This window comes from Balaenoptera musculus, chromosome 11 (genome assembly GCF_009873245.2).
Source record: "Balaenoptera musculus isolate JJ_BM4_2016_0621 chromosome 11, mBalMus1.pri.v3, whole genome shotgun sequence".
Classification (NCBI taxonomy): Eukaryota; Metazoa; Chordata; class Mammalia; order Artiodactyla; family Balaenopteridae; genus Balaenoptera; species Balaenoptera musculus.
The window spans coordinates 100,572,224-100,598,819 of NC_045795.1; the positions used below are offsets into that span (position 1 = coordinate 100,572,224).

Consider the following 26,596-nt stretch of genomic DNA (forward strand, 5'->3'; position numbering starts at 1 on the left):
GGAGATTCCCCACTCTTTCAGGGACTCATGCGCCCTGAGGCAAACTGTCCCCTCCTGAACCTCTACCTCAGTGTCTCCAACCTCAGAGAATAACACCCCGCTCTGAGGAATGTCCAGGGGCAGAAATGAAAGCCCTTTGTAAACTGTAAAGTGCTTGCCAAACGTAAAGAGAAACAGCTGCATCAGAACAGAACCCACACGTTTCGGATTTTAAAAAGGAAATGTTTATTTTCATGTTATAAGGTGATTACAAACGCCTCTAAAAAAAAAAAAGCAAAGATGAATTTAAAATATAGGTATACATATTTATCTAAAAAGCCAAAGAGGAAGAGAAAACCCCTGCAAAATACAGGGATTCATATCAGAAAACATTTATACATAAAAGCTTGTATACTGCAAGACTGAATTACACACCAAGGATTTTATTCAAATACAAATGCTCCTCCTCAGAAGAGTCTCTTGTTGGTTGATTTTTTTTTTTTTTACAAAAGTTTAAAATATCTTAAAAATATTTTGAAGTTTCAAAAAAAGTTCTGGTGAGCCAGACATATTTCTGGAAGGAAGCAAGACCCACATTCTCAGCATTCTCTTGTGCTAAATACAGTCACAGTTGCTAGGGATTCGAAAATTAATTGGGTTTAAAAAAAAAAAATTAAGCCAACATCTCAATTTGAAGCCAAGTATATAACAAGATGCTCCAATCCCTCAGGGAACATGGCAGAACAGTCTGTAGTGACACCCATAAGAGAACAATGAAAGCCAGCTTCCGAGCTGCAGTCTGAAAGCCTGGCACTGAGAGGGAGCACGGAGGAGGGGGGAATGCTATTTCCTGGCTTCTGGGTACCTACACCCCTCTCCAGGTTTTGATGTCTGAGCTTTGTTGTTTTGTGGGTTTGTGCTTGCTGGATTTTTGCACAGTGATATTCACAGCATCCACGTGGACAGCCTTGCCTGGCCCACCTGACCTTGGGTTTGAGGGCTGGATGGGACCTCTAGCCGCCTTGAGGGGGTTTCTCTTGGGTCCTTTCCCAGACTGTGTCTGAGGCTTGGTGCGGAAGGGAGGCGCGCCTGCCGGAGCACTGGCTGCCCAAAGCATTGCCCCAGCTGGAGGGGTAGTGCTGGGAGACGTTGGCTGGGGCCCTGACCACAGTGCGGTGGCACCTGGGGACACAAGAACACTCTGGGCTAGGCTGAGGGGGGCTCCCTCTCCCCTCTGTCTCCCCACCGTCTTGGGGTGTGCTGGGGATCTGCGGTGAGAATGTGGGGCCCGAGCTAGAGAGGGAGCTGTGTATGGCCCAGAAATCATCCAAGGCCACTTCCGGCCACCTGGGAATTTCCCACGTGGCCTCAGGCTAAATCCTGTCTGAGGGGCTCTGCCTGGACCCCTCAGTTTCCTGTGGTGCAACAGACGTCTCAGTGCCTCGCTTCCAGACGGCTGCTGAGGGGAGGGGGCCGGGTGGACCGCTGCTCCCGTCCCACTAAGCCATAGCTTGGGATCCAGCTGGCCCATGAGCGTGGTCACAGGGTGGGTTGCAGCTCACCGCGTCCCTGAACTCTGGGGACGGAGCATGTCCCTTTTCATAAAGGCTGGTCTTTGGTCTTCAGGGAGAACACGCCCCTTTGACAACGAGGGTGCTGACCGGGGGGCCCAGGAAGCCTCTCTATCAGTGACCGTGCGGTTCCACCATAGGGACTAACAGGGCCCAGGCCCAGCTGGACAGAGCATCTCCCCAGGTGAGATTATCCTGGGGCCATTACCCATTTCCGCATGCTAAAAACATCCTCTAAACCTCTCTCTTGCATCCCTTCCAGATCTGGCTGCGAGCATCAGAATTTCCAACCCATCCCAGGCAGAGCATGGATGGGGGACTGCCCAGAGACAGGCGGACCAGAGTCGTGAGCTCCAATGACAAGTTTCCTTTATGTGGAGACATAGAAGTCACACACCATTACACACTGTACTCATAGAGCAGAGTTCTGCTGATACACAAGAGCTAGGGTATCAGACAGGAGGGTCACAAGTGGAGACAGGTGCTCCGGGAGAAGGGCGAGGAGCAGGCTTGGGAAAATGGCTGACCGTCCTTCCAGGCGGGGCCTGGGGACTTGGTCTGCATGTGTCTTTGGTCTAGAATTTGGTCTGGGAATCTTAGAAGAAGGGGCCTTTTTTGGGCCATTTCCAGAATGTTTCAATTTGCCTACCAACCCGAAACACTGTGGCCCTCCTCGCCCCCGCACGTAAGTAACCTGTCCCCAGTCATCGACAGTGGTTAGTTTACTAAAGTTCCGTAAGACAAAGGAGAACAGGTCACATTGCTACTTGATAAAATTAGGAAAAAAACCAAAAACAATACAATCAAATCAGACACAGTAGCAACCATAAATGCATCATAAAACAGGCACACAGACTTGCTGACGGTTTGGAATAGGATTGGGTGCTGTTTGGCAGGGTATATGTTTTGGAGACAGCGGACTGTGAATGCTTGCTAAAGATGAGAGGTTCAGAATTGTCTCTGCCCCTTGGGAGGGGGACACCCGAGACCCCCCCTGCCCGGATTTGGGGAGGGGGTCCCAGGATTCAGAGAGCTCCTGCTCTGAACGCCAGAGCCAGATCCCGCTCTCCACACCCCCGAGGCAGTCACTGCCGTTTGCGCGTGACCACGTTTCAGTTTACTTTAGACCCTGAACTTGGAAGTTTCTGTTTAAATGGCACAGTTTAGATCCAAATGCGGGCTGGGTGGAGGCGTGTCCGTACTTGGGATTTTAAAGGTGGAGTGCCTTCCGTCCTGGTTCAGGGAGGAACGCCGGTTCTGGGGTGCCTGCCCCCGAACAACCCTGACTCACCTCCTGACCTCGATCCCCACAGAGTGTGTACCCGACCCCAGCTTTTGCGGGGAAGGGGGAATAAAGAGTTTCCTTATCTCCCAGGTTACCAGCGTGGGTCGTACTTGTGCCTGAATTTGCAGGAGAGTTTGGGTAGCACCTGGCCCCAATGAAAGCTCGCTCCTGGCACCCCCTGCTAGGCGCCAGGGCGGCCCCGGGCTGGGGTCTTCAACAAGAGCCTCTGAGAGATGAATACAGAGCTGAGGGTGGAGAGATGAGGAAAGAAGAGCACCGCCCCCTCCGCCAAATCAGGTCCCGGGCGCCTGGGGCCACGTCCTTTGGTCCACTTGCTCACCCCTCGCCCCTCACCAAATACGTCACGCTTCCCCTACAGGCAGCTGCGAGAGAGGTTGGCTGGGGGAACAAGCAGGACCTGATCGGAATCCCCATCCAGGCAACAGCCCCATCTGTGTGAGGTCTGCAGCCCTGAGACCCCCAGCTCCTGCTGGGCGGCCTCCACTCGCTCCCTGGGACGCTCCAGGAAGGACGCCGCTCCCTCGCAGACGGATGCTTCTGACAGTCCTTCTGATGATCCCCCCCTCAATCTCGAAGTAAAAGGGACTCTGCTCTTGATGCAGTGCTTCCCGGCGCTCTTAGCATCAGACTTTTCCTGTTGGGCCTCATCTGTGGGCTTTGAGTCCCTTTATATTTGAGGGCTTGGTTCATTATTTTGGCATCTCTCTTGTTGGCTAAGACAAGTGTCGTGAGGCGTCTCCCGACAGCCTTCCTTTCTCCAGCCCCTCGGGGTCTGGCCAGATAGCTGTTTGCTTCACTTGAACCAGGTTGGTAAGGTACTACACCTTTAAAATGGGTCTGCTGTCCCAGGAAAATTCCACCCTGCATTTTGGGGGCAGAACTGTCTGCCAGCTACACAGCACCGAAGAATTGCTTTTGAAAACAAGATCTATTGCTGGCAAGATCAATTCAAGTGGTAAAAGTGTAGGACAATCTCTACGTGTGTACATAGTTATATGTTAAAAAAAATACGAAGAAAAATTGACCAAGTTCCCATAAAATACATCTAATTCCATATGAAAGCTCTGCCTCACCCCGGACAGCTGCCCGTGGGTTTTCTTTTTGTACAAAATATCCCCAAATCAAAACAAAATACACATACACACAACACCACACACACACACACACACACACACACACACACACACACACATACGCGCACACAGACACACAAACATTTTCTGTGACAATTAAAAAAAAAATCCTAGTGCAAATATAAAGCTCTGTAAACCTGGTCCTATAAGAATCTAATGTTAGTAAACAGCAGGAAAGCAGCCCGTCGACTGGGAGAGAGCTCACATCATGGTCTCCACTATGATGTGGGTTGGTTTCCTGAGCGCGCTGTTAACGGACATGCGAGAGCTGTAGGGCATCGCCCCCTCTCGCTCCACGGCCCAACGGTTGGGTTCCCTCGGGGTCAGCAGGTACTTGAGTCTCTGGAGAAAGAAGAGGACAGGCACGGGGAGGCAAGTCAGCGGGCCTGGTTTCCCTCTTCACCTCGGGTCCTGCCAGTGTGCTGTGTGGCCTTTGCCAAACTAGTACCCTCTCTGGACCACCCATTTCATCCACTGACAAATAGAGGACTTGAACTAAGGTCCCTCCAGGCCCTGAATGAGGGCAGAGTGCCCGCCGGTAGTTTCCTTGGCCAAGCCCTGCTTACACACCTCAGGGACAGGGGGACTCACGCCTCTAAACTCTTTCCCCATTCTTTCTTCCATGGAGCTGAAATACACCTCCTTGTGATTCCCGTTCCCCTATTTCTCTGACTTGCAAAGCAGCTGAGTTTCTGCAATTTGTATGCCTGAGGTTGGGTAAGTGTCTTGAGCCTCCCATGGCTCCCACTTTCCCCGAGGAGAACCTCCGTCTCCCACAAGCTGCATGTCCTGCCTTCTCCATTTCCCCCCTGAGGGCCTGGAGACCACTGCCTGGGTCTGCACTGCCCCTCCCAACAGAGGGGCCAGAGGCTGGACCACTGCCAGGCACGCGGCAGTTTGTCCTCCCCAGGTTGCCAGATAATAGGATCAGTGAGGGAAAGAGCCCTCCCCAGGGCACCCAGAAAAGCAACAGCAGAGCTGGGACTTGAACTCAGAGCTCCCGCCTCCCAGCCCACCTCCCGCCAAGCGTCCACTCAGAGGCTTAAGTAGGAAGCAGGTGCTAACAAGAAACCCTCTATCTCAGCATTTACATTCAATTTAGGTATATAACAATTTTTAAAAGCTGCTTGTTAAAAGCTACGATATTTCATTTGAAAATCCCGACTTCCATCTGCTCTTTAAAAACCACAGGTCTGGCAACCCCAGGCCCACATCTCCTTGAAAACGGGGCCAGAGCTGAGAGCCACACTGCATCCTGCGATGGTGCTCGCCTCCCCCGAGCCCCAGCTCCCCAGTCCCCCTCCCCACCTGGGTTGGCTGCCTGGGCCCTGGAGGAACCAGACCAGAGGCCCCAGGTACAGGGCGAGGGTGGAAGCCAGCCGGAGGGGAGGGCCCTGCTCCCCCTTCATCGCTTTGCCTCTCTCCGGACATCTGTACAATGGGTGTGCGCCCCGAACGGGGGACACGAGGCAAACACCCCCGGGCAGCTACCTGGGGCCCCGTTTCTGCAGGAGGTGCAGACATAATTGGAATCCTCCCAGGATGGAGCTCAGAGAGAAGTTCACGGCTGGGAGGACCCCTTGGCAACCTGTGCAGGTAGGTGGTCGAGGGGCACGTGGTGAAGACAGGTGGATGGCGGCCAGCTGCCTTCAGAGGAGGGGGCTTTGGTTAATGGTCAGGTTTGGGGGTGAAGACCGGTTGTGAATTCGGGGTGGACTCGAATCCTTCCCCTACACCAACCCCACTCTGCCCAAACCTCTAAACTTGGGATGGAACAATATTTTAAAATTAGGCTTTGAAGAGACACAAGTCAGTGATCTGTTGGGTATAGCTGTGGGCACTGAGCAATCAGGACAGACATCCAACACCCCCTGTTGTGCCCTCAATTAACCCTTTGGTTTCTGGGTGGTAGGGACATTCTGGAAATTCCTGTGGGAGGGCCTGGGTCTGTCCCAGGCCCAGTATTTCAGCATTTTGACAAACGATAGGGCCAATCAGCATTCTGGCTGAATACTGGGGTCCTTCCCTGCGTCCTCTGAGAAAATACAATGGGTCCAGTGCTGCAGGAACACCCCAAGGGTCCTCCTGGCTCAGACAGACCCCAGCCTCATGGTTTCCTCCTGGCATACCCCTGCCTACTTCCTCTGTCTCGGGAAGGCTGGTCTGGTCTCCTTCTGCCCGGCCTGGCATCTTTCCCCACCAACAACACCTCCAGGCCAATCCCCTGCCCACAAGGAAACCGGCCCAGCCCAAGAGGAGCCAGGGCCCCAGGACATCCTGGCTCCAGATTTTTAAGAGAATAACAATAAAAACAGCCCAGAACAAAACAGTGCCGTCTTGGAGCCAGCCCAAGCCCAAAGGTTAAGGGAGATTCTAAGAAAAGGATTTCTTGGAAAGAGCCCCGACTTTTGCCAGGGCCTGGAATCTCCAGGATTGTTGGAGGAATTTCTGAGAGGATGGTGGCGGGAGGGAGGCGCAGGGAGGAGACTGGCGGGCACAGGGGCCTGGGAGCTGGAGGGTCTGCTCGGTGCACAGGTGGCTTCTGAGGGTCGGGCAGCAGATGGGGCCACAGGTCTGGCGAGGGGAACACCAGCACAGGCTGGGCTCATCTGAAACTTGGCTCCAGGGCCAGGGAAGGCCTCTGGCTGGAGCTCAGCCTTGCTCATGAGCTCCTGTCTCCTGTCTCACTGCTTGGGAAACCTGGCCCCCACTGCTCCCAGGTGAAGCCTTGGCTCTTATCTTGGCATCCAAAGCCACCACCACCTCTCCGGCCCCCAGCCCAGCCCCTGAATGTGTCACTGCTGCCCATTTTCCCACTACACACTCTCCTGCCCACAATCTCAACCACTCCACAGGGCAGGTGAGGAGTCTGGGGCTCAGAGAGGGCCAGTGACCTGCCCAAGGTCACACAGCAAACTGAGAGCTGGCTGGCCTTCAGCATCCTGCTCCCACCACAAATCCAGACTCGGGGCCCTGAGTGCTTACCACGAGGAATGGCCCTTCCGTCTGGCAGAGGCGGATGACCATGACCAAGGGGACGCACACAATGGAGGACAGGGCCAGGCTCCAGCCCAGCCCGATGGCCCAGTTGGGGTACACGTAGACTTTGTTGTAGGTCAGGGGTATGTACTTGACGAGAGAGAAGATAAAACATCCCTGTGGAGAGACGGGGGTGGTCAGGGGGTTTCTGGGACCAGGGCAGGCTCCACCCAAGGGGCTCATACCCTTCTCCCTCTGGTGCAGGAGGGCCGCCCCCAGGGTAAACCTGATCAAGCCGCCTCCTTGCTCAAAACCCTTCTGCGGTTCCCCAGGACCTTCGCGATGCAAAGTCCTTGTCTGGCCGGCAATTCCCTGTCACCTACCCACTGCCTCTTCCTCCGCAACTATACTCCAGCTACCTGGAATTCCTTTCAGCTTCTCAGCCGCTTGCCCTGGGGCCTCTGGGCAGGCTGTTCCCACTCACTGGGAACCTCTCTTGAGCTCACCTTCTCCTCATCCTAAATTTGCACTAATGGTCCTGCCCAGGCCCCGCCCAGGCTCAGTCAGGTGCCCACACTTCCCTTCTCGGAAAGCGCGATTCTTCGTGGTCACAATTACTCGTTCCCCACCCAGCCTGAGTCAATGAGAGCGGGAGGTGTGTCTGTCTCATTCCCCTGTTTCCCTGACATGTGGTGTAGCTCCAGGGGCACACAGCTTCCCTTCCCCCACTGCCATCCCTCCACCTCCCTCTGAGCCCCAGGCCCAGCCCCCAAGGCAGGGTGTGGACCTGGGCCTTGCTGCCCTGTTGGGGGTCCAGCCTAAGCCACGCGCAAGCCATTTGTCCATCCAGGAACATCGGGGTGGGGTGGGGTGAGCTCTGGCCCCAAAGCCTGCACTCTAGGCTGGCTGGAGGGCTGCTTCTGGTCAGAACTACAGCCTCTCCGTGTAGAACCCAGTGAAAATGACTTAAACCTTCATTATCTAATAAGGGGGGTTTGAAGGGAAGACAAACCTATCTAAACCAGAATTGGTGAGGGGGTGGGGGGAATGCTCTTCATTAGGCACCTACTGTATGCCTGGCCCTGTTGTTGCTGTCCTACGTGTGGGGTGAAGCTTAGTGGGGGAGGGTCCCAAGGGAGGGCAGCTCTGCTCTCCCAACCCAACCCAGGAAGCAGCGTGTCTGCCTGTGTCACGTTCCTCTTCCCGCCACGCCACCTCGGAATGCAGCCTCTCACCTATCCAGTCCCCGAGGGAGGGAGGGAGGAGGAATCGGATGGTCAGACTGGTGAGGGGAGTTGCCCACAAATAAATCATTAAGTGAGGATGAGAACACGGGCTTTGCACCCACCTAAATTCACCTCCAACAATGCACTCCCCGATCGTGGTTATGGGCTGCCACAGTTTCCTTAATTTTGTGGGGGAACTCTGCATCTCAGATGAAAAGGCCGAGACCGCGCTCAGTAATAAAGTAACAACCTAAGACGGTCGCTGCCACTCAGCCCCGCATCAGTCAGTCTCCTTGTTTTACAAATGCAGGAACTGGGGCCCTGAGAGGAAAGGCCTGGAAACAGAGGTCACTGAGGGGAGGGCCCATTTATCTCCCGGTACCTGGTTCCTAAACACAAGGAACATTTCTGCCATCTGTGCTCCCCACGGTCTGAGCTGAGAGCAGCATTGCAGACATCTTTCCTTGCAATTAGCTCCAAGCTCACGATAGGTTTCAAACACCGGCAGGGAAGCAGCTTTTGCTGCAGAGGACCTCCCTTGGGCCAGAGCCTCCTAGTGGAGCCTAACGGGTGCCTGGGCCCCAAGGCCACATCCTGAGAAGGCAGGCGCAGGAACCCCGGTGCGAAGGGGTACGTGCACATCACTGCCCTTGGGTCCTGGCGGCTACTAAGCTTCCTTGTTCCTGGGAGAGCCCAGGGCTCCTCTCTGCTGGGACCTCCCCTCTCCAGGCACGAGCCCCGCCCTCCATGGGAAACACCACATTTCCAGGGTCTATGACGTCTCCATTCAACATTCCCCAAGGCCCCTCAACTTAATCAGGGACCCTGACTGTGCCCATGAACTCTGGAAGGGTTTGGGGAAAGGTCATGTACTCAGTGATGGAGCCCCTGAAATTTCTTGACGTGCCCAACTCACGCTCCTCTGCCAGCAGTGCCCTTCCTGCTCCCTCCTCCTGACAAGCTCCTACTCATGCTTCACAGGGAACCCTCCGGAGTAGCCTGGCCCCCTCCCCGAGCAGAGCTGTCACTAGGCTTGTCAGAGGCCAGCACTAAGCAGATGCTGAGTGAACGATGGGTCAGCAGGTGAAACTGTCAAGCCCCGGAGAGGAATGGCTACTGACCACGGCCGCGCGGAAGGACACTCACAAGACAGAGAAGCGGAGTGACCACGGCCCAGCTGTACTTCATCCAGGGCCCAGGCCGATAGCCGATCATGTCCTCAATACCGTCATAAAAGTTATCACTGCCTGCAAGAGACAGAGGCAGACAGATGTTGACCTGGTGTCCGATGCAGCATCCGCCCCGGGAACAGCACAGCAGGGGCTCAAGGGCCCTGGGGGTGGTGGTGGGGAGGGGGTGTCTCCAGGGCCTCATCCAGGTCCCTGCATCTCCACACCACATAGACCCAAGTGTTGGCAGACGTTTATCTGAAATGATCTAAAATTCACATGTCTCTGGGCACCCGGTATTTTTCTGGCAACTTTACGCAGACCCCCAAATCCCGGTGTGGCCATTCCAAGGTCTCGAGGAAGTCAGAATGGACCATTCCTGGACCCTAGAGTGGTTCACCAAAGACAGACCCCTGCATGGCCAAATTCTGTGTTTGTCAAAGCATCCACTCACACCTCGCACCTTTAGCATGGGGAGAATCTTCGGTGTGGCTACAGTCAGATTATTTGTGCTGGAAGGGGCGGCCTTGAGAGGAAAAGTCCAGGCAGGGAGCGCCTCTGTGTCTGACTCAAAATGAAATTCCCACTAGAATTCTGTTTCTGAAGCTTCTAGATAGAGAAGCCCAAAGGAGAGACTTGAGTAAGATATGCAAACATCTCTACTCACCATATATCCAGGCAATAGCAAAACATTCAAAGAATGCAACCCACAAAAGGCATACACCGCTAGCTGCATAGTAGTCAAAGAGCTGAAACACATACATGCCACCCTGCGAAGAAAAAACCAGAGAAGGTGGATTTGTTATTTGGCATCTCATTCCCTCAATATATAAAGAGATCTGGCCTGTCAATAAGAAATAGAAAACCCAAGGGAAAAAAAAAGTGCAGAGGGTGTGAGGACCAGATGCATGTCTAAAAAGACGCTTAACTTCATGTTTGACAAATTTAATTAAAAAGACACACACACACACAGAGAAAAGAAAGCAAAACATGTCTTTCTTAGCAAAAAATGATGGGTTCTCTGAAGTCTGTTTCCAAAGGAGGGGCTTAACACTCACTGTGGCCAACACAGAAGACTTCACTGAGACCCCGTTGCTCAGTGTGTGAACCTGTGGTCTGCCTTTCAGGGGGTGTTTCTTACAGACACTTCGAGAAAAGCATTTATGTTTACTTCTGGTAAGGACAATCGGTGATGTGAAACCCCAAATTTGGGGGCAATTGTAACCCTGTGCTGGAGAGATGGGTGAGGGGCACAGGGCGGATCAGCCTGGGCCCGGGCTTAGGCTCACACGCTCACACGCCTCCCTTGCAGGCCTGAGAAGGGCCACTGCACACAGTGGGCGGGGGGCGGGGGGACAGAGCTGTGGTTAAAAATGGATTTCGGCTGAAGCACCCCTTCCTCAGGCCTCTGGGGATGAGGAGGGACAGAGGGCAGAGGGTGGCCACTGTGTTGCCAGGGTAACAGGGAAGTGGGGCAGGGAGTCTGGCTCAAGTGCTGGGTCCTGAGCTGCCTCCTGCTGCCCCTGGGTGGGGCAGGACCCCTGAAGTAAGGTGGCCGGGAGTTCAGCAGGCCTGGACCTCTCACCCAGCTGCCTCCACAGGGGGGAGCGGGGAGGTGGCGTGGCCTTGAACTGACCTTTGAAACATATTTAGAGCACCAAGGGCCCTGCCAGGGGAGGCCCCTCATGCCAGGTGAGAGAGCCACCTACCTCCGTCACCATGGTCAGCCCCAGCAGGTAGCTGACACAACATATGGAGGCGATGAAGATTTCCCGGCGGAAACCCTTCCTTAGGAAGGATGGGTGAAGATCAACCAAGGACGTGATCTGTCCTTCCACTTCCACAAACTGGGGAGGAAAGGAGAGGGGTGAGTGGCGGAGGTCCAGCAGCCCCTCAGCTGAGAGACAAGGCCCCGGCGAGGTCGGCTGTGGGGTAGAGTCCACACCGTTGGGCTCCGTGTGGTGACTAGTCCTGCCCGCTGGCCTGCCAGGCCTGGCGGGCCACGTGCAGCTGTCCAAATACTCCACACCTCTGCGGCCCTGAGCGCTTCTCTGAGGCCCGTGCTGACCCTCCACCGGGCGCGCGTGCATCGACGCGGCAACCTCCCACTTTGGTCTGGGTCATCTTTGAAGCCAAGGGCGGTGCCCCATCATTTCTGGGCCTTGAGCGCCCGGCCGGGCCTGGCACAAAGGGCCGCATGGCAGCACGTGACCAATGGGTGGTAACCCAGGCAAGTCTGGGCCTTAGTTCCCCATCCAATTCACATGGTGGTTTTTAACCCTGTGGGGATCGTGGGTCCGTGGGGGGATTTTGCACACGTGCGTGCACGCCCACAGGCCCATGTGTGTGAGCCAAATGCTGCCCGTGACCCCAAGAACCCATCCCTGGGCTCCCAAAGGTAAAACAGCTGATGGAAAAGGCCAGTCCATGGGTAACTTTCTAGGGTGACCCTCAATCTTTCTAAATCTTCTCATCTTTGCACCTAATGATTTATCCCGGAGGTCATCCCACATCAGTCCATGCAGCTGCCTCGGTTCTTAAATGGTGGCATAAAACTCCATCCTGTGGACGCTTATCATCATGGATCTAACCAGTGCCCTGCAGACGGTGTCCAGCCTCCGCGGCTGCTGACCTGGGCAGGACTCTTCCCCCAAGTCTGTCTTTAGGCATGTGTGCACAAGTATCCGTAGCACAGTCTAGAGGTACACTTCAGAGTTAAAGGGCACGCAGACGCACTTATAATTGGGGTGGCTACAGCCAAATTGCTCTGCCAACCAACATACCCTCTGAGGCCATCTGACTCCTTTAAACGTTAAAAAGCTAAAACCTGTCTGCTCTTTCATCTGGGAGAGGCTTTTGGGAAGGAGGTTTCCCCAGCCTTCCTACAAGACATGGCCAACCGCTGACTCCTTTGGGAAGCATCACGGGAGGATCGAGGAACATACACAAGGAGCAAGTCCCTTTCATGTGCCCAAAGGGGCTGGAAATTCAGGGAAAAGATGATCAAGAGGCTCTTGAAAGGGGTCCAAAGAGAACAGGGGGCTGATGATTTGACCTCTGATTGATGTGTCAGCCAAAGGGGTTCTGAGCCTAAACTGCCACTGGATTATAGCAGACCCACAGCTCAAACATTAAGCTTGAAGAGCAGTTAAAAACAAAGGTTCTGGGACTTCCCTGGTGGTGCAGTGGTTAAGAATACGCCTGCCAATGCAGGGGACACGGGTTCGATCCCTGGGCCGGGAAGATCCCACATGCCGCAGAGCAATGAAGCCTGTGCACCACAACTACTGAGCCTGTGCTCTAGAGCCCACGAGCCGCAACTACTGAGCCTGCGTGCCACAACCACTGAAGCCCTCGCGCCTAGAGCCCATGCTCTGCAACAAAAGAAGCCACCGCAATGAGAAGCCCGTGCACCGCAACGAAGAGTAGCCCCCGTTCGCCGCAACTAGAGAAAGCCCGCGCGCAGCAACGAAGACCCAACGCAGCCAAAGGTAAAAAATAAATTAATTAATTAAAAACAGAACAAAACAAAAAAAACAAAGGTTCTTTCCTTTTTTGAGATTGGAAAATTAAAGACAGGAAGATCCAGTGTCACTGAGAGTCAGGGCCAACACCAGCACAAGCTCCTTGTTTCCAAGTTCACTGCACCTGTGGGGGACACCAACCCCAGCCCTCACCCCCTCCACCAGCCTCTCGAGACCTCCCTCACTTAATAGTGGTGTGACCCTGACTTCTCTGAGCCTAGCTTCCTGCTCTGTAAAATGGGAGCATCTTGCCTCCTCAACAGGGGTGATGAGAAAGATGGGAAATCATTAGAGTAGACTGGCAACGGGGTGATTCCTGCTAACGCACGTCAGGGGCTGGATGGGTGAGCTCCTGGGGGAGAGGGAAGCCAGCTCTCTTCTCCTCGTGCTGTTTGTTCACAGACTGTGTCCCCCTCGGGCAGGCCAGCTAGCGACAGGCATCTGCCTCCGTGTGGGTGACGGTCCTACTCCCTCTCCCTGGGAAACACATAGCGGTACGAGGGCCCCTCAGCCCAACAGAGCGCTCCCCCCAAATGCTAGGAACCCTCCCTCCTCTAATGAGCGAGGCTCACGCTCCCCCTGCCTGAGACTGGCTGTGGATCCCTGCATGTCCAAAGAACGGAGTTCTTTGGGGGGAACTCAAAGGAAAGGCCAACTAGCAGGGATGAACTGGCGGGTCTGGGGACAGGCAGCCGTGACTCCAGTCCTTAACCCACTGGGTGCGGCCTCAGCCCAGGTCCAGTTCTCTCTGAGCCTCAGTTTTCTCGGCTCTGGGGAACAGCTGTACCCAGGCATCGTGACCCTGTGTGCATTAAGGAGCTGATGCATAAAAGCTAGGTTAGGGGGGAGGGTTCGTGTTTAGTGGGGACAGCGTTTCAGTTTGGGAAGATGAGAAAGTTCTGGAGATGGATGGTGGGGATGGTTGCACAACAACGTGAGTGTACTTAACGCTCTGAGCTGGGCACTTAAAAATGGTTACGATGGTTGATTTTGTGTTCTGTGTATTTTGCCACACATGACACGTGAAGCCTGGTCCGAGTGGACGGCTCGCAGGGCAGGGCCCCTATCACTGCTGGTGCAGTACGAGGTGGTCGCTGGCATCTGCAAAACCTTCCCCCACATCCCTGACTTCACAGAGCACATAGATGCAAGGGAGAGATCCCAGGGTTCGAATCGCACCGTGCCCTTTCCCGGCACATCAATTAGGCAGGTCTTTCAGTGCCATGAGTTCCATGCTCTGAAGCAGAAGAGCACCGGCTCCCTGCGAGGCTGGCCTTGAGAGCTTTGAGATTCCCTAAATAGCCGCAGTGGGCCTGGCTCAGCGGTGCACACCCTCAACCAGGGGGAATCTAATGAATAACCACCTCCGCCCGTTCACGGCAGTTCCGCAGCCCAAGAGGCCAATTTTGGGCCCATGGAGATGTCATGCTTTCTCATTTATTAACCTCTTTCTGTTTTTGTCTTTGGTTTTCACTGAGAGCTCTGGAAGAAGTTATAAAAGCCATTTGCCTGGGGCCTCTGAAGGCCAAACTCATTAACTAGGAATGATGGATGGAGTCCTCTTGCTGTTTACACAGCTCAAGCCCATCAACAACCACACAAGTATTTTGTTTACAGTCTCCCAAATGTTTTCCTTCCGTCTTCTCTGATAATCCTGGTCCTCTTTCTGCCAAATCCTCCACTCTGCTCTTGACCTTGCTGGCGGACCACCTCCTCTCCGCTGCCTGACCTTCTAAGACTTTCCTCCTACCCTGACTTTCCTCCTCTGAGTCCCCGGGGACCATCTGGGCACGGGCTTTGAGGCTGCTGCCCAGGGGGCAGTGGCAAAGCTCTCTCCTGAACAGGAGCAGGCCCCCACCTCTCACAGGGTGAGACCAGACCTCTGTGAGGCAGCAGGACCCCAGCCTGCAGACGAGGCTGCCTTTCAGTGACTGACCTCAGATGAAGGCCTGTGTGGCCATGCGCACAGGGCCAGCCCACCCTGCACACCTTAACTGCCCACCCCTGGAGCCACACCTGTGCTCTCGAGAAGGCCTCAGAGAAAACACACCTATCTCCAGGGAAGGTGTCCCAGGGGCTCACTCTAAGGTCCTCCGAGCACCACTGACTGCTCCCTACCAGGCACTGTGCCCGGCATTTCCCACAAGGCAATGTAGGTATAATCATACCCATTTACCAGATGAGGAAACTGAGGCTCAGAGGGAGGGAGGAAATGTGTTCCATGACACAGAGCAGTGTGGGGGCTGGGAACAGTGTTACTCCAAAGCCAGATGCAGCCCCCAGCTGGCTCTCATTGACATCCCCAGGGGGTCGGGGGGAGGCCTGAGCCCTGGAGGGATGGGACGTGGGGGTGAAGAAGCACAGGAAATGACCATGGTATACGTGGAGTCCTGCCTGTTGTGGGGCGGGGGCAGAAAGCCGGGGAGGCCGGAGGGCAGGATGGGTGTTGGCAAGGCTCCGGAGGATCAGTTTCCCCGTGGGGGCCAAGCTCGCCGACCCATGTGCCCCAGGAAGCAGAGAACACAACCCGGGTTCCAGCTTCTGCGGCCACACTTAGGACTGCCAGTGATGGCCTGGCCAGTGACCACCTCGTGCCCTAGACAGAGGCGTTGGCCCCTTGCCCGAACGGCCTGTGTGCCATGTCCCTCCTTGGCCTGCCGGGTACACATGGCTCCCTGTGGACCACACCCTGTGGTTGTCCGTTTCCCCTTGCCGAGGTCAAAGACTCGAGCTTTGGGGCAGACAACATCCTGCTGCTGCCCTGGGGCTGTTTCCACTCCTGGGGTCCCAGAGGAACCCTCGCCGGCTGAAGCTGCTGCAGGTCTGCAGAGGGGTGTGAAGGGGTGTGACCAGCTCACTCACAGTACAAAGAGGGAGGCTCTTCCAGAACAAGGTTCGGGGGGGTGGAGGGGGGCGGAGGTGGTCCCACCCAGGGGCCATCCCCTCGCTCTGTACATACCTGGCTATCCAGTCCAAGCAAGAGAAGCATAATAAAAAAAAGGATGGACCAAAACGTGGGCAGCGGCATCATCGTCACAGCTTTCGGGTAGGCAATGAAGGCCAGGCCAGGACCTAACGGAAGAGAAGATGGGGAGGGGCAGAGGGGAGACATCAGCGCCCAAGCCGCCCCGAGCCCCGGAGCCACACAAGACACTCGGGTCTGAGGCGGGTCTCCCAAGCCCCAGATGCAGGGTCCCGCCTGGGGGAAGAGGCCAGGCCTGTCTCACTGTGGGGTGGGACGCACCGGGGCTCAGGCGGGGCCCCGTTTTAGCATCTGTCTCCTATGCAGCAGCACAGGTGGCCTCCTCACACGCCAGGTTCCGAGCGGACACCGGTTATGGGGTGGGAAATAGCACCAAGCCTGGGACTCAGTCTGCCGGCTCGGAAAAGGAGGACCTCCCCCCAAACCAGAGAACCACACCAACGCTTGCTGGAAGGAAGCAACAACAGGGATCATCCTGACTACTAGAGTTATCTGACTACTAACGCCCTGTTTGCAAAGAAAAGCTTTCTACTGAAACACTAAATGAGTGGCCAGAAAAAAGAACACAGAACCACGCCCCGCGGGGCCGATGTCTCTTGGGGGTGCATCTGTGCACCCACTGGAGCACCGTCACAGCCAAGGCCCAAAGCCGGAGGGAGGCGAGTGCAGGGCAAGACCCCAGGCGGAGAGCCCCCCAGGCTGCAGTCCAGTCCTCGGCCCACCACCTCCGCGTCAGGTCACCACACGCCCTCTCGGGGCCTCAGGCTCCCCCCAGAAGTGACGGGCAGGTTCCCGTACGTGAACCCCAACGAGGCTTCTCCTCAGATTCTTGGGTGCTGGTGCCATTTCCCTGGTAAAGGGCTCTGGTCTCTAGAGAGGGCCGGACTATTTGGAGGCAGAAGCCCCACCAGCTCTGGGGGTGCCTCCAACTGGAAACGTCCCCTCTCGCCTCCAGTCGGCCTGAGAGAAGACGCCGGGGGAAAGACGGAGTTGTAACCGAGACCTGTGGGTCCACCAGACGGTCGGGAGCCGCCAAAGAAAGGAGACAGGGAGGGCCTGGGCTGAAAAAAAATAGAGCAAAATCCACAACTCAAAAACAATTAAAAAAAGGCAAGAAACGGGAAATAAGGAGGGCTGGAGGGCAGGATATTTGAAACAGGTTATCAGGAACCAAATGAATGGTCTGAGAATGAAAAAAAAAAAACTTTGAAATAAATTGGAGCCAGAAACCACATCGTACGGCGTTGACCACACGCGTGGCGGCGAGGGCGAGACCCTGTACAGCCAGAGTCCCCCGACGTGAGGAAAGCCCAACGGTGACTGTGACCATGTCCTCGGAGGCGATGGTGGAAAACCCCCGGAAGAGGTGGAAGGGTGCTCGTCCCAACCCCAAAGCCCCAGCTGGAGTAGGACCCGCATCTCCACCTGGCTGGGGCCCCCTGGGCCCCCCAGGGCAGCTCCGGCCTGAGTGGTAGGCGGCACTGGGAGAAATCAATCCAGCCGCTGCGAGACAGATGTAAAATGGGGCCCTCACCCCACCTCTCCCCCGCCCGCCCGCTGGGCCCTGAAGCTTCTCAATGGCTGTTTCTGTATTTCAGTTTTGCCTTTTTCAAGCCAGCCTCCGGGGGAGGGTCTGAGCATCCTTCTCTGAAAGCACGGTAACTAGAGAGAGAAGTCGGGGAGACACGGCAGCCGCTGGAGCCCCTGGGGCAGCAGAGATGCCCCGCTCTACGCTTCATTTGCAATTTGCACTCCGTTCGGCTAAATAATTATCTTGTTCCAACGCACTTCGCTCAATATGGTGCTTGTTAAAAGCTTATTAGCGAAATAATCACCCTTGATGTGTCGGCTGTTCAGACATCACCGTGGGGAATAAATGACAAGGTCTTTGAAGTGGACGGGAATAAGAAACAACTTATCTTGACGATGAATACGTATATAAAAGTATCTAGCTGTCCACAGAGAAAGATCTATTTCATATATTGACAGATCTATTGAAAGATCTATTTCACGTATTTCATAATCTCCCACTGCCAAATTCCCTCCATGCTCCTGGCGATTCCCCATCAATCAGAATTGGTTTGCAAGCCCTCAACCGAAAAAAAAGCCATTTGCAAAGGAGATGTCAACTGTCTCTCCTTCGTCACTCTGCCAAACTCCCACATGGGTGCGGCTATTTCACTTCTGGAACTACTTTCTGTGTCCTCAGGCTCTGGCCTGCCTCTGGGGGCTCTCAGGGAAGGACAACTATGTCTGAAGGTCCGATCTGGGAGCGGGGGCAGTGGAGGCAGCTGTGGGGCTGAGGCGTGGGCTTGTCAGGCCTGTCCTGCAGCACTGGGCATGGGAGGAGGGGGCAGGGCAATGAGCATCTTCACCAAGTAAGGGGGTAAGCGGGGCCTGGGGCTCTGAGAGGCCAGAGGAACCCAGAGGTCGCATGTGTGCACGGTGGGATGGGTAGGCTGCAGGGGGATATCCTCGTGTCAGAGGGGCCTGTCCAGGAGACCCCAGCTCTGACCCTGACCAGCCCAAGCAAGGCCCTAGGTCTCAAGCCGTTGGCCTCATCTGCGGTGGTGACATCTGAAAGCATGACGCTGAGGCACCCAACCCCCCAACACTAGGGTCCCTGGCTGGGGAACCAGGACACCAGCCCGTTTCCAACAAGGGCAAGGGCAGCTCCATACAGGGACTCCAGCTGTGCCTGACCCTGGTCTGTGATCCCTGGAATTAGGACCTCACGCTCTCCTCTGGGCCTGAGAGGGGCCTCAGCCCAGGGCCCTCACCTGCCTCCAAGTGGCCCCTGAGAGGTCGCGGGAAGTCAGGTGGTCAGGCTGTGAAACAGCAACAACTACCTTCCAAGTGACCTGGGCAGGATGGGAGGAGGGCGCAGAGGCTGGAAAGGCAGACCTTGGGGACCCTGGGAATAAGGTTCGCACTCCCACATCGAAGCCCCTGCAGCTGTAGAGCTGGGGTCCAGGACCGGGAGCACCCACGGGCACGTCTTAGAACTGGGACACCTGTGCTTCTGAGGCTCTAGGATTCTAGCAGCTGAAGCCCTCACAATTCTCGGCTTCCAGAACCATCTCGCTGGAACCCCAGGATCCCAGCCTAAGACCCCAGGCTTTGCAGACTCTGATTCTAAGACTCTCTCTCCACTGGCAGGTGTCTTGCAGGAAGTGCCCCACCAATGGGGCCCACACCCCAGGGGGGTGATGGTGTCCCCAACAACCTTCCCCCAAACTGGACCTGTCACCGTCCCAGAGGGTGGCCTGCTACACCCCCTGTCCCTCCCCCACCCGGGCCTACGGTGGTGCCTGACACAGGGCAGAGACTCAGCAAATCAAGAAACAGCGGTGGAATGAATGAATGGGTTCGCTTAGAGGGGGCGTGCTGGGAGCAAAGTGCAAAATACAGAAACCAAAGCTGAGAAGGTGGTGATGGAATGCCGATTGGTGGCTGCCTTGGGCCTGAGTTAGGAAGTGGTTTCTGTTGCTGAAACCAGGAGTTTGCTGGGGAAGGACAGGGAGGGGGAAAGACCACATGAGAAGAGCTGAATATTCCCCAACTTAACCAACCCCCATGTTTCTGCCGCCCCTTGGGCAAAATCGCAATTAGAAGTGTTTAAAATTTAGCTTTTATACTCTTTGATACTTGGGGGACGTCTTGGTGGGGGGGGTCCATTTCAGAAACCAGGCTCATCCCCCCCACAAAGCCCCCTTGGGGGTCTGGCTTCATGCCTGCAGTACTCGGCTTACACACTAGGTGGCAGTGCCCACCACCACTGCCACCGATACCACCATACCTGACTCAGCCACATCAGCAATGTCCACCCCTTGCTCTTGTGCCATGAAGCCCAGGATGGAAAAAATTGCGAAGCCAGACACAAAACTGGTACCACTGTTCAGGCATCCCAGCAGCATACAGTCCCTATGTTACACATATGTCAGGGAGCAAGTTAATTCACAACACAAGGAAGCCACGCTCCCTACTTCTTCTCTTTTTTCTTTAAACATCATCATCATTTCTAAGGCCCACCAGGCCCGCTGGTGCAACACTTGCCTGTACGAGTTGTACTTGTACTTGTTGTAGCTCCCCAGCGAGGTCATGGCCCCCAGGCAGATGGCGTAGGAGAAGAATATTTGGGTCCCAGCATCGATCCATACCTGGGAAGGGTGCGGGGGGAGGGTGGCAAGGAGAAAGAAAAGGAGACATTAGAGCCGGCTGCCTGGAGGAGGTGGCGCGGGTCCCTGGCCACCGGGCCCCGAGGACTGCGCCTCGAAGTATGCAGGTTCTCGATGCAATTGGAGCGTTTGTGCTGGAATCCAAGCTGCAAGGAACCCCAGAAGTCTAAGAAGCCCCCCAGTCACTCAGCATCAGGGTTAAGAGGCTGGCTTTTGAAGCAGAGGGACCTGGATTCCAACTGTGGAATGATGTAAATATGACTCCTGGAGCCTCAGTTTTCACATCTGTAAAATGGGCTCCACTGCCCTGCCCCACAGCACTATTTTGCACGTTCAAAGAGTTAAGATCTAGCCCAGTGCCAGACACATGGTAAGCCTGTAAGTCAAGGCTGCTACCATTATTGTACTTGTTATTGTCTGGGGACCCCCGAGTTGGAAGGGGGAGGAATTCCCGAATGGATTATGCAGGCAAAGCTGTTCTCCAGAACCTTCATCAAGTGGCTCCTGACGGCCAGGAGAGCTGCCTCCCCAGCTGTCCTCTGATGATGGTCAAGCCCCTCCCACCTACCTCCTGCCCAGGGCGAGAGGACAGCGGGGAAGAGACCCGAAGCAGCCCAGGCCCTTGGAGGCAACCTAAAGGCTGAGGACCCTGGGGACAGAAGGTCCCCAGATCCCCAGATGGGCCAATAAACTCTTCAACTGCCTGCGGTCATGCGGCTGAGTGCCTGGAGGTGGACGTTTAGTATTTGCCCCCCCCCCCCGCCACGACCTTCTAAGTGGTCACCAACTCTGAATTCCGTCCTCAGACAAGGAAGCCCAACTCTCCCACCCCCACGATGCAGCCCTCAAGGCCACTGTGGCAGAGGAGGAGAACAGCTCATAGCGACTTCTCTCCCTTACCTGGCGCAATACCTAAAGAAGCTTTATAATTGGCCCGCCTCCGGAGTCCTCGATGTGGAAAGATACACGCAGGCGGAATGGCCCACGAGCACCGTGAACAACCCGCCACAGCCCAGTGGAAAAGTACCAGGGCTGACGGCCCGGCTAGATCTGTGTGCCCAGAACCACGGACACTGCTTCAGCTTCCTTTCCCCACACCGGCCCTGGGTGGGAGGGAGGCCGGGCTGCCCTGCAGTACCTGTGGGTCCTCCAGGCGGCTGATGTCGGGGTACAGATAGAACTTGATGCCTGCGCCTGCACCGGGCAGCGTCAGTCCCCGGACCAGCAGCACCAGGAGCATAGCGAACGGGAAAGTGGCAGTGAAGTAGACGACCTGCAAGGGATGAGAGCGATTTAGGGGGCCCGCTGCTGTGAAACTCGAGCATCCTCTCCAAGGCAGGCATTCTGGAGCTGAGCTTGATGTTTCCCTTGCTGGGTGACTTTGGGCATGCTGCTTACCTTCTCTGGGCCTCAGGTGCCTCACCTGTAACCTGGGTATAATACAAGTACCTACCTCATAGATGTACTGAGATTCAATGAAAAAAATCTATAAATATTTACTAGGCCCGGGAAATACAGAGAACCAATCTCTGCCCTCATGGAACTGACATTCTAGCAAGTGAAGAAGGAAAATGCACAATAAGAGAGTAAACTATTAAGTGTGTATGCCCAGTGGTTGGCCCACAGGATGTAGCACAGATCAGCTAACATTACCACCATTAGTATGACTCATGGTTCAGAACCAGGTTAAGAGTAGGTTCAAATCCCCGCTCTGTCCCCTCACATGCTGCATGAACTTGGGCATGATGCTTAACCTCTCTGGGCCTGTGGCCTCATGTGTAAAATGGAGATAAGAGTAATAGAAGGCCCTCATTAAGGGATAAGGCAAGGATTCAATGGAATGATGCTCGTAACATGGTCAAAACAGTGCGTGGCACTTAGGTGGCCGCTTAGGTGCTTGAGCAAGAAATGCGGCCTGTCGTTGGCCATGCGATTGTGCAGGAAGCACACAGGAACTTCTGGAGAGGGGAAACGAGGATGGGGAAGGCCTCCACTTCCTTGGGGGTGCAGGCAGCCACAGCCTTCCCTGGGTCACGCAGCACGTCCCAGGCAGGCCTAGGTCAATCAAGGTGGGGACCAGAGATGACCCAGGCCAGGCCTTTCCATCCCCAAGGGCCCTGCCCTACTTTCTCTACTCCTCCTGTCCCGAAAGCACCAGCCTTCATACCTCCTGTAGCCTCAGTTCATGGATGGATTTTCCCAACTTTTTTCTTCAACACAGGAAGTTCCCAGGCAGGGTTTACACCTGAGAGGAGCTCGAAGATGCCTGGCTGAATGGACAGTGAAATCCTGATATTTCAGCAGGGCACCAGCTGAGCCAGGCCTCCTCAACACCAGCCCACTTCATGCTCACCACACCCCCAAATCGGTATGTTGGCTAACCTGCCGCTGGAGAAGGAACTGAGGCTGGGCAGGGCTCCCAGACTTCTCCAAGTCACCACCGTGCTCAAGGCCTGCACCCAGCGGGCGGAGGGTCAGCCCCGAGCCAAGGCATGAGGCATCTTACTGTGCGGTGCAGGACATGCAAAAGTCCGTGGTGACCTGTGGAAATGCTAAGACTAGCTCACAGAGCCCCTGACCCCTTCTGAGGGCCTTGGGGCCAGGGGCCCAGGGAGGGACCACTGCATGGCCAACGTACCCATTTTACAGGTGAGGAAACTGAGACCGAGAACAGGATGAAAGGCCCGTGGCATTGTGGGAGGGGGCGGTGCCAGAACACTGCCAGGCACTTCTGGGACTCAGGCAGGTAACAGACACCGACAGGGGGGTGACAGAGCCCTGAACCTTGCCCAGCTGCCATAATGGAGCCCAGTTCTCGGACAGCCGCCATCCCTTTGAGTAGAAACAACTAGCAGGGGGCTTTGGAAAAAGGCAAGAAGGAAGATTTCAGGGCCTGCCGGGCTCAGCTGCCTTCAGTCAATACCACCAGCCAGCATTTATTGAGCGCTTACTGTGTGCCTAGTGCTAATCCAAGTGAAGTGACTTCTACACTCACCTGGTCCTGCCCCAATCCCATCTTGAAAGCAAGGAAACTGACGCCCAGAGAGTCTGTCCCTTGCCCACAGGTCACACAGCATTTAAGCAGCAGAGTGGGGGCAGCCTAGAACCTCCTCCAGTGACAACAGCACGGCAGTAAAAAGCCCTTCAACGTCTGGCAGTTCATTCAATCCTCCCAAAGACCAGAGGGAAGCTGGACTCCCCAAGGGCTCTAGGGCTCAGGTCAGAATTCAGGCTCAGTAACAAGCTTGCTGTGAGACCTTGGGCAAGTTACTGCCCCTCTCTGGGCTCCATTTCCCCACCTGCCAAGTGGGGGGGCTAAAACCAGCTGGGCTCTAAGGTTCCCTCCAGCTCTGCCAGCGGGAGGGGTGGAGTGGCCAAGAGAGTCAGCTGGGGTTGCACAGACTGGGGTCCGTATCCACCTCTGCACCCTCCCAGCGGGCGGCTTCCCCACTCACCCTAGCAGCGGGTCCTCCTGAGGATCCCAGGCTAAAAGGGTCACCCTCCTTCCGCCTCTGCCACACCCTCCCTGGACGCCCTCTCCCCCGGGCCTCAGTTTCCCCAGCCACCTTACTGTCTTCTCCCGAGGCAGAGAGCCCTCCATTTCCCAGGGACCAGAAGGCAGACGCGGAGGGTGGAGGCAGGTCAGGAAGCCACAGAAGGGGTGAGAGAAGAAAGAAGACCAGCCCGCAGGCCGCTCCTCCCTTCCTGCCGACAGGCCTGCCGGCCCCTAGCTCAGGGCCTGGAGAACAATGGCTGCTGACAGCGGGCCGGGTGGAGGGCAGAGGGCGGAGGGCGGAGGGCACCTGCTTCAAAGCCTGAGGGCCCCCTGGGCTGGGCTGGCGTGTGGGCTGTGGCCAGAGGGCTTTGTGTCACCGACACAGGACACCTCCCGGGGTGGGGGTGGCTTCCCTTGTTTCCATGTATTTAATTCGTTTCACAAGCACTTATATAGTGCTTGCTGTGTGCCCGGCGCTACGCCAGAGGTTTATGCGTGTTAACTCACAACTGGAAGAAGTAAGACTATTATCACCTGCATTTTCTAGATGAGGACACGGAGGCCCAGTGAGGTCACGTCAGCTGCCCGGGGGCCCAGGGCCAGTAGGTGGCAGAGGTGGGATGTGGTCCAGGCCAGCTGGCTTGTGTGTGTGTGTGTGTGTGTGTGTGTGTGTGTGTGTGTCCGCTGTCTTCCCCAAACCCAGAACAGGACAGCCCACCTGGTCATGCCACCTCAGCCACCTCTTTGGAAAGACACCCTTGTTTTGCAGAATTTGTCGCTGAGGACAAGCCCCTGAGAGCCATTCTCTCAACTTCTCGGTGACTCTCCGGGGATGCTCGTGGGAGACGCTGGTGCCAGCCGCCACCAGCGGGCCTCTGGCGGGGGCCCAGCAGGCCTTGCCACGGGCTGTGGTATTTTTCCACTCTTGCTGGCAAAGCTCCGTAGCTCCTCTGAGCCCTCGACCCAAAAGCCCTGTGGCCCAACTGCCCTGGAAACTTACAAGGACAACGCTTCCTCATTCCCTAGGGACGGTCGGGAGAGGGTGGCTGGCCAGGCAGCAGGGAGATGGGCTTGTTTCCTGCTGCCCTGGGCTTCCTTTGAGGAGAAGGCCTGGGCAGCATGGGTCACTCATCCCAGAGACCTGGGGCCGAGGGTCTGGGACCAGCGCCTGGGCAGGTCCTGAGGGTCCTCACAGCACTCCTGTTGGGGGGTGGGTACCGCTACTCTTTTCACACAAGGGGAAACCGAGACTCAGAGGGGGAAAAGGACTGGCACCCAGTCATGTAGGCTATGGGGGCAGAGCTGAAATCCCAAACCAGGTCTGGCTCTGCCGGCCGCCCCTGCCTGTTTCTAAGCACTGGACAGAAGAGCTGCCTTGGAGGCTGGTGACGGAGAGGCCAGCGCCTGTGCTCACGTCCGGGACCAAACGGCCATTTGGGTCCACAGAGCTGCACTTCCTGTGTGAGGATCTGGGCCTCTGTGTCACCTCCCTGGACCTTACGTGCTGGGACTCGCATCGGACACGACCGTCAGGCCAGCACAGGGCTGAGGGCGGAGAGCGGGCAACGGGCACGGAGGCTAGGAGCTGGGCTGCCCGAGTTCAAATCCCACCTCGGCCACGACAACCTGTGTGGCCTTGGGCAAGTTCATTAACCTCTCTGCACCTCTGTTTCCGCATCTGTAAAATGGTGGTAAGAGCCACACATACCTCAGGCATCAGGAGATTAAATGAACTAATAACTAATAATCAGCACTGAGAACAGCGCCTGGCACACACGTGCCACAGAGCATTTGCCGCCATTATCCCAATTTCCTGAATGAATGAAGCGGCAGCAAATTCGGGGCCAAGTGTCAGACCCTCAGAAGGCTGAATAGTACAAAAAAGGGAACTGAGACCCAGAGAGGCAAAGTGATTGAACTCAGGTCCTGAGCCTCCCAGGACCCGGCGCTCCCTCCTTCCACCCCCTGCCGCACCAGGGTCAGCCACTGGAGCGAGGCCATGGCCAGGATGAAACCGTCCTGCTGCCCGTGGGCCCAGCCCCCATGGCGGCTGCGAGCCTGGTCTGCAGCCAGGGCTGGAAGTCCCGGCTGGCGGTGGGCGGGCAGGCAGGCGGAGGGGCTTGAGGAAGTCCACTGAGCCTCACTGTGTTTGTCTTGGCTTCTCCGGGCTGGCCCAGGCCCTGCTATTGTTCTGGGAACCACACCCACCCCTGGGGGCCTGGAGCCTCGTCTCTGGGGGTGGGCAGGGGGACCTCTAGCAAGTCACGTCCTTCAGCCCGCCACCGATGCAGCCCTACACCCTCTCCTGCTCGCTCTGACTCTACTCTCCTGCCCCAGCAAGCGTCTCAAGCGCTGCTCACTGATCCTAGTGGACATCAGCTCCTCCATCAGACTGGGGGCTCCCCGAGGGTCTGGTCATTCACACCTCCGGGCCTCTGCACGGCTCACCCTCACTTCCTTCAGATCCTTGCCTCCAAGTGCCCTGCTCGGAGAGCCCTGCCTGGCTAACCCCCCTTGAAACTGCACCCAACACTCCTGTTTTCCTCCATAGCTCTTGTGGCCAACTGACTTCTGTATGGTTTACACCTTCCCCTTGTTGCAGCCAACAAGTCTGTCAGTTCCTGGACAGCAGGGATTTCTGTCTGTTCTGTGCACCCTGGGGCCCATGCCCACGGCAGCGCCCGGCAGACGGCAGAGGCTCAAAGCACGCGTGTGTAAGTGTATCTGCAGCACCGCTCGGGACCAGGGTCCACAGAGCTTCCTGATGGGCTCGCCTCCACATGGGAAGCAGGGACAGAGGGAAGCAGGGACTGGCGCTTACTGCACAGTCTGTGCCGAGCACTGTGCCGGGTGCTGACACAGCTTGCTTTAATCCTCACCCATCTCTGGATGAGGAAACTGAGGCTCAGAGGGAGGGGCGACCTTGGACAAGTCATTAACGTCTCCCAGCTCAGTTCCCTCACTGTTTAAAGAGAGGTGGTAAGGAAACAGCTCGCACACAAGACGGTGGAGGACATGGGACAAGACAGGAGGACGCGCGTCCCAAGGAGAG

At 56.0% G+C, this 26,596-nt stretch overlaps 1 protein-coding gene across 4 annotated transcripts in view; it reads right to left on the reverse strand.

The window, feature by feature from the left end:
• Positions 1 to 470: 470 nt before the first annotated feature.
• SLC6A6 (solute carrier family 6 member 6) overlaps positions 471 to 26,596 on the reverse strand; it is a 79,818-nt gene continuing 53,692 nt past the window's right edge. For all 4 annotated transcript variants that reach the window (XM_036868343.1, XM_036868341.1, XM_036868342.1 and 1 more), the window contains 9 exons: positions 21,187 to 21,321; positions 19,927 to 20,030; positions 19,670 to 19,794; positions 15,847 to 15,959; positions 11,073 to 11,210; positions 10,031 to 10,133; positions 9,341 to 9,441; positions 6,975 to 7,145; positions 471 to 4,331 (listed from right to left, as the gene is read on the reverse strand). In XM_036868343.1, the coding sequence (XP_036724238.1) occupies positions 4,191 to 4,331; positions 6,975 to 7,145; positions 9,341 to 9,441; positions 10,031 to 10,133; positions 11,073 to 11,210; positions 15,847 to 15,959; positions 19,670 to 19,794; positions 19,927 to 20,030; positions 21,187 to 21,321 (1,131 nt within the window). In that variant the 3' untranslated portion in view covers positions 471 to 4,190. The remainder of the gene's footprint in view (positions 4,332 to 6,974; positions 7,146 to 9,340; positions 9,442 to 10,030; positions 10,134 to 11,072; positions 11,211 to 15,846; positions 15,960 to 19,669; positions 19,795 to 19,926; positions 20,031 to 21,186; positions 21,322 to 26,596) is intronic.